This window comes from Dinoponera quadriceps, unplaced genomic scaffold (genome assembly GCF_001313825.1).
Source record: "Dinoponera quadriceps isolate SergipeBrazil2010 unplaced genomic scaffold, ASM131382v1 scaffold1270, whole genome shotgun sequence".
In the NCBI taxonomy this organism is placed as follows: Eukaryota; Metazoa; Arthropoda; class Insecta; order Hymenoptera; family Formicidae; genus Dinoponera; species Dinoponera quadriceps.
This window is the reverse complement of record NW_014555716.1, coordinates 1,422,284-1,429,725: the sequence shown is the minus strand read 5'-3', so window position 1 is coordinate 1,429,725 and position 7,442 is coordinate 1,422,284. Positions and strand designations below refer to the sequence as shown.

General features: G+C 41.5%; 1 protein-coding gene across 1 annotated transcript in view; it reads right to left on the bottom strand.

Moving 5' to 3' along the window:
- LOC106745198 (protein rhomboid-like) overlaps window positions 1–7,442 on the bottom strand; it is a 54,765-nt gene that overhangs the window by 28,820 nt on the left and 18,503 nt on the right. Inside the window, exon 3 of the mRNA XM_014620559.1 lies at window positions 5,759–5,871. Within this exon, the coding sequence (XP_014476045.1) occupies window positions 5,759–5,871 (113 nt within the window). The remainder of the gene's footprint in view (window positions 1–5,758; window positions 5,872–7,442) is intronic.

Genomic DNA, 7,442 nt, shown 5'->3' with positions numbered 1-7,442 from the left:
TGACCGAAGGGAGGGGGGGGGGGAGAGGGGGACGTGGGTGCCGTTGCACTTGCGTAGCTGCAATCGCATTACACGTCACGACCGCGATGCATACGAAGTAATCTCTCGTCGCGGTGGGCCCAGACAAGCTGTCGCCGTGTCTGCATTCTTGCGGCCGACTCCGGAGACGAACGGCGCGGCGGGAGGGAGGTCCTCCGCGCCACTGTCGAGCGCGAAAACAGAGACGAAGATGGCGACAATACGGTTAGACGGAGAGACGATCGCGCGCCGGCGGCGGGGCAAAATAGAACCCACCTTGTTGGAAATTCAACTTTCAGCCGAAAGTACATGATCGATTTCAATGATTTTCGTCTGAAATTGAAGCTTGTAAAAGTGGAAATTCTTAAAAAATCTCTCACGGCTGATTTTTGATAAACGTTTCTCCTCCATTTTTTTCTTTTTATTAACGTGTAAGTATGAGAAAAACGGTGGTGTAGGTTCGTAGTTTCAAGATCGCGATATATAGGTAAACTTCGAAGTTATTTTGAACGAAGAGGTCCCGTTTTGCCGCGGGGCGATGGAAAAAGGATGGGAAAGAGGAACAGATCGCAGAGATTTCGCGGGGAGGAAGACGGAGGAGAAAGGGCCTCTAGGAGAGGAGGAGGGGGGAGTATCGATCACTCGGAAATATGTATATAATTAATGTCAATGTAGTCCACACATGTTGATTAGACATATAAGTGAAGTATGTAACGTAAAATAATAGATTATTGTTGTAACCGTTATACAGGCACGTGTGATGTTAGCAATTTCCGGATATTATTTTCGGATTTCTTACTTATTCATTTCTGACTCGTATGTATAAATATATGTTACGTGTAGCGAAGGTAAGTTTAAAATTAATACTTGTCGCTTTTATAAACAAATTAAATAAACAAATGCAAATTTGTGCGAATTTCGACTATACTCCCCTTTATTCTTGTGTTGTAACTTTTATTATGTATTGTATGTGTAAGTTTTGTTACATTTCCCCCGTCATTAACGTTTAATGCCTGTTCTCTATCTCGATGAAAAGGAAAATTAAATATTATTAACAAATGTCGTACAAAACGTCCAGTAATTGTTACTAACACAACAAATCATTAAAAATACTCTCATTTGTTCGCAATTAAGACATATGTTAATATTATAGGAATGTGTTGTAATAAAAAAAAAAGGAGGAACGTTTGTCAAAAATTAGACATAACGGATTTCTTAAGAATTTTATAAGCTTCGGTTTCAGACCGAAATCATTGAAATTGGTTGTGTAGTTTCAGCCAAAAGTTATTTTAAACGAAGAGGTCCTGTTTTGCCGCGGGGCGATGGGAAAAGGAAGGGAGAAAGGAAGGCAGAGAACAGATCGCCGAGATTTCGCGGGGAGGAAGACGGTGGAGAGGGCGCAGAGGGAGGAGGGGGAAGTATCGATAATATCGGGTGAAGTTCGACGGCGCGCCGTCATGAATTGCGGCGTGCAAGGAACGGCACGTGACGTGAACGCGTTTTTCACGCTTTCACGGCTTCCCCGTATCGCTCTCTTCTTCGCCCCTCCCCCCCCCCGTCCTTCTCTCTTTCCTTTGCCTGTATTATGCAAGCGATCTTTATTGCGTCTACTTCCGGCGTTATTAACTCTTTCCCGCCCTCCTCGCGCGCTCCTCATCGCGATCGCGATGTATTTTTTATCGCGTGTCGAGTTTCTCTTCCGATTCGTTCCGTCTTCGAGACTACGGCGCTCTCGTGGCGCTCGTGAAGTTTTCATTTTTTCTACCCGTAGGCGAGAGACTTCGTTTAAGTTTCACGGTTACACGGTTTTTCTTATGCTCCGACTGTCAGAGCAAAAATCCCTCGGACGGATAGCTGTACATGTATATTTGGCAGGAACTTTATTAAGCGATATACGGAGTGTCCCAAACTAATCTCGGTTCTCGTGGTGTGCAGGTAGAACGGGTGAAACTAAGTGGAAAAGTCCTATACCATTTTGCAAATAACACGCAAATTTTTCAGTTATTAATTAAAGAAGCCTCTATAAATGATCATTTTCAATCATTGATAACTCGAAATTTTGCGTGTTATTTACAAAATGGTATAGGACTTTTCTACTAAGTTTCATCCGTTCTACTTGCACACCACAGGAACCAAGATTAGTTTGGGACACCCTGTATAAAATGTTGTATTTTTTATGAATTATTCATTTGTAGTACTCATATTTGTCACATAGAGATAAACAAAATAGTCATAAAAATAAATAAAATAAAAGCAGAAATTATTAAATTGAAAAATAATGGAAAAGCAAATAAATAAATAAAAGTAAATAGGAAATCATAGAAAAAAGTGGAAATAAAAATAAAAAGGAACACGAAAAAAGGAATTGTCAAAATTCGTTCAAAACAACACGTCATGTAAAATGTAATATGAAAATGTGAGAATAAAACACCTGGTAAATTTATTATTGTATTAATATAACAGACAATTTAAATCACTGTACGATTACATGCGCGCGCAACAAATATAATAAAAAGAATTATAAAGATTTCATCATCGATTGTGCGTCTAGCGCCGTAATAACAAAATTTATTTTCTATTTATATAATAATTTTTCTATTAACTCTTAACTATTTATATAAATATTTTCTATTTATACAATAACCAATCGATGTGCTGTCTTTTTAGCAAAAATTAAAATTTTATTATGAAATGAAAGAAACGATTATTTTACATCATAAGAACCGAAATAATGAACTGAAAAGAACAGTAAATTGAGAAAAATTTAACGGTTCCGATTTCGGTTTTGGTTTTGCTTTATAAAATTTCAGTACGGTTTATGGTTATGAGACAAATTTCAGTCAAACAAATAGGAATAATAAATCTAAAGAAACCTTTTTCTTCGTGTGTCGCCTCATCTATATCGGACGAACTTCCGTCGCTGAGATTCCACTCGCATCTCGTTTTCATTCTCTCGCATCTTCGAATCACGACTTCGCGGTGCTCGCGAGAAAACTCCGCGACTAGGATATATCCAATAGGATTTCCTCGGCGAAATATCCTCGAGCTAATTCCCGGTCGAATGAGAACTCCGCCGACGTATAAATGAATAAAATCGCGCTGTCCGTTTCTCGCTAATTTACCAATAGCAACATCGACGGCTCTCCACTTTGAAATTCCTATCTCTCCCTATCTAATTCCCGCGTCCCCTTTGTCCTCCTCCCCCCTCCCGCCGTCCGCAGACCGGGAGTTGATTATTCATGCGGCCCATTTCGCCACGTTTTACTTTCATGACTGCTAATAACTCGGGATCTGCGTCTAATCGAATTTATGCAAATGACAATTAGTAGACGTATACGAATACGTTTGTGTGTAGGTCGCGCGTGTACGCCGCTTTTGCGCACATAGATTTCGTACATATGTGTGTACATATACGGCGGGCCGGGACCGTTTAGCCGGAATTACTCGGTCGCGCGTTTGTTGTCTCGGTAAATATGCAAAAATGTCTCGGAGCGGTAATTGCTTAGCCTGAGAGGGTGGGGGAAGGGACGATACGGCACGTCCCGTATCTTTTGGGAACGACGATGTACTCTGGAATTAAAGCGCCAAGTTTTTCAAATCGGAGAACGACGAGTGGTGGCGATGGTATACAGTGAAAGAAGGATTCGGTAATATACAGGGTGTCCCAAAACTAATCTAGATTCCCGTAATACGCAAGTATTGAAACTGAATAGAAAAGTCCTGTGTCATTCTGCAAATAATACGCAAAATATCAATAATTGAAAATGACAGACATCAGTATATTGAACTTTGACCCTTGAACTTGGAACTTGTCGTTAGGTACAACAATTGTCCTGTATTTATAGATAAGGCCACACTGAATCTCGTGTTTATAATGTATCCTTGTATGGAGAAAGAGAAAGAGAGTAAAGAGTTAGTGAGTGAGTGAAAAAGAGAGAGAGAGAGGAGTCATAAATATTTACTAATAGCTACCAGATATTTCATAAGAATGAAAGTGAATGATTTTGTAATACTTACTAAATATCTAATAATAATTAATATCAAACACATAATAACAGATGTTAAATATTTGCTAGCAATTATTATTTCATTTAGTTGATTCAACTCTGAATAAAAGTCGTTCACTCTGCAGGCCAACTAAATACTTAGCGATTAATATCAAATTTCTTAACAGTTATCAAATATTCTGTCGAAATCACTAACTAAATGCATTTTCTAAATATCGTAGGTCGTTTTTTTTTCAATGTAGTAGATACGTACGTAGGTGCGCGCGCATGTGAAAAATATTTTCGTTCGACGCGACAAACAATGGAAAATCCAGTTTGTCATCGGCGAAATATCCGGCGAAGGATATCAGGCACGACAACGTTCGGGGGAAATGCGCGCGAAATTTTCGGAAACGTAAAGCGCGCGCTCGCTCGCTCGCTCTGTGCGTTTCGTTACTCCGACTGTCAACGTACTTATATGAACATTAACGGATTTTAATTAAAACGCCGTCGTTATGGCGGCACGTGTGTGTTCGGATAATTAGCAGTCCGTGTATCTTGGACGTTCCGGATTCGCTGATTATGGTGTCTGCATTGCGCGACGCATCCCACTTGTATTTGTATACACCGCGGACTAATTTCCGCCGATTCAGATCGCGCAAAAACGCGCCCCAGGGAGGGAAATCCAGAAGAGAGAGGGAACGAGAGAACGAGAGAGAGAGAGAGAGAGGAAGGGAACGGACCCCGATAGCTAAGATTGCAATTGTAAAGAGAAAATTAACCGAATAAATATCGACAAATGTGTGTTGATTTAACTGCATTGTAAGAAAGAATCAGTTGAAATAACTTGAATCGATTTAAACAGATTTGAACTCAGGGTTGTACAGAGCGAACTAATTGCCCTGCATTTAACAAAATTTCCGTGTTCTCTTAATCTTTCTCGTTTGTGTAAAGCAAGCTTAGCATATAGTTCAATGAGGCGATCATAAAGCTGAGCCAACACGTTATTGGCCATGTTTAGGAGAGACCGGGTCAATTTAGCCCAAGGGTCATGTTGACTATACGTTCCGTTCGTGTGTTTATTGTGAGACGAACGGTGGAAAAGGAATCGCAAAATATTCTTTTTAGAATATAAATACACGGAGAAAAAGATCTCCTCGGATTTAATAAAACAATTTGAGACTTCTCAATGTATCTTTATCTAAGAACAAGATATATTAAAATAAAAGTAATTTAATTTCAGCTTAAAGAAATTGAAATTCGAAGATATCGTTCTATTCCGTCCGATATTCTTTGCTCTCCATTCAAGAAAATCATTCTTGAATAACGAGAATATTATATTTTTAGCGAGACTATATATAGAATTTCTTCGTGTAAGCAAGTTTTATCTATTAACGCTACGTAATCTTATTTCAACATGTGCACATTGAGAATACGGAAAAATATTCTATATAATTCTAAATAATTCTTCTCAAAGTATGCATATTCCTTTTTTCCGTGCAGGTCTATATTAGAGAAACGGTTCTCTCTCGGCTCAATATTTCTCTCACCTGCGCGATTACAATTACAAATGCCGAAAAATTTTTTCTCAGCGCGCATATCCGCGGCGCTCCGCGCTTCGTTCTTAATTTCACCTCGAGATCGAGACTGACGCGCTGCGAGAGATGCGAAGGTTAAAGGAGCGTTAACGCGCGGCAGCATAAATCGTGGACGCACACCGTAACATAATTCACATTGCAGACGACATTACTCACCGGCAAGAACCCCGGCCATGTAAACCGCGGCGATCCTCAGGCTTCCGTGAACCATTTCCAAGGGAAGTCCCACGACCACCTGTACCCCCAAGTTAAACAGCAGGTGAAGCCACCTGAAAAAAAAAGAAAGGCAGGCGCACGGTAAATTACCATGTGCATGTCGATTGTTCTGTTCGAGAGGAGAGAGCAGCGCTACGGGAATTTTTCTAATTTAATTACGGCACATTTGTGAGCGACCTTTGAAGCATAGGGTGCCCCGTAGGATTACAGGGTCAACCAGAGTGGTAACTGCAGTAACTGTAATGCCATTTCCGACAATCTCGCTTTCTCCCTCTCTCTCTCTCTCTCTCTCTCTCTCTCTTTCTCTTCGTGACCGAGATAATCGATCCAAGTCGCGCATGGAAGCAGCAAAATTAGCCATTTGATGGATATAAATGCGAAATAGCAACAATAATATATATCGTGACATCACGTTCGCTCGCCGATATCAATATCACGATTAACCCGGGAATAATCGTTTTATTTTTATTTTTTTTTACGTAAACCATCACATAGGGTCATTTAGACCCAGTTAGAAACTTTTGTTATTAACAAAATCTAGCATATTATTGATTGCTGTATAATTTATTATTATTAGGGACATCATAAATATAGATTTATTCGCCAATTTTTTTAACAAAATGAGGGGATGCCAAACAAATATTTAAGAATTGGAGTGAGCATATCGAATGTTTTATTCTGACAGTATTTTTAATAAACGAAGATATGTAAGAAAGGTACACAACGGTTGCCGATCGGTCGAAAAAAATCCATCGCGACGTGAGCTTCATTTTCCTGGGGTATGAAATGACTATACCCGGGTTAACGCTTGGCGGAATGATTAGCTGAGCGACCGGTTCGGTGAGACAACCTCCGGGAGTTAACCCCCGAATTAACAGAGTATCGGTTGCGGCGCAACTCCGGCTGTCGAAGACGGCGGCGAGTTCCGGCCGACGTTTAGCAGATCCGTGCCACCACATGCGTCGTTTAATCGTGAGTTATAACGCCGCCGGCAATCGCGGTTGTAGCTTTAATTAGAAACATCTCGTTATAGGCGATCTTTCCCTCCCTCCCTCTCTCTCTCCCCTTCTCTGTTGTTCTCTCATCGCCGCAACAGATAAGGTCTCGACGACGGGAACGGTCGAGAGGCGGCCGGGAAGAGTCGAAAATGCGACGGTTCGTGACGGTCGGGGCGGCCGAGGGAATTACGGTAATTATACTTCGCGGACGGTTTAGCGGATCGCGATCAAACGATATTCTTATTCGCCCGGAGCGGGCGAATTATTTCGACGAGAAAGAGAGCGAAACGAGGAAGGAGAGGGAGGGAGAAGGAGAGAGAGAGAGCGCCGCGGAGTGAAATAATTGCGAGATACCCCGCGGTGTCTGCGGAGTCGTAGGAAAGTTTTATCAGCGACTTCTGCGCCACAGAAGCACGAAAATCCGATACCCGGCCGTTATCGCCGGAAACTTCGGCTGACTAATTATTACGTCTCGCCGAGGATTCCCGCGTGCGCTCGCCCGACGACGACATCAAGACGACGATAAATCACGGAAAAACGACGCAGTTTCATAAAGTGCTGTAAAACGCGAATAAAACCAGGGGTCGTGCGGAAGGATGGGGGAGGAGGAGGAAGGGGGGGGGGGC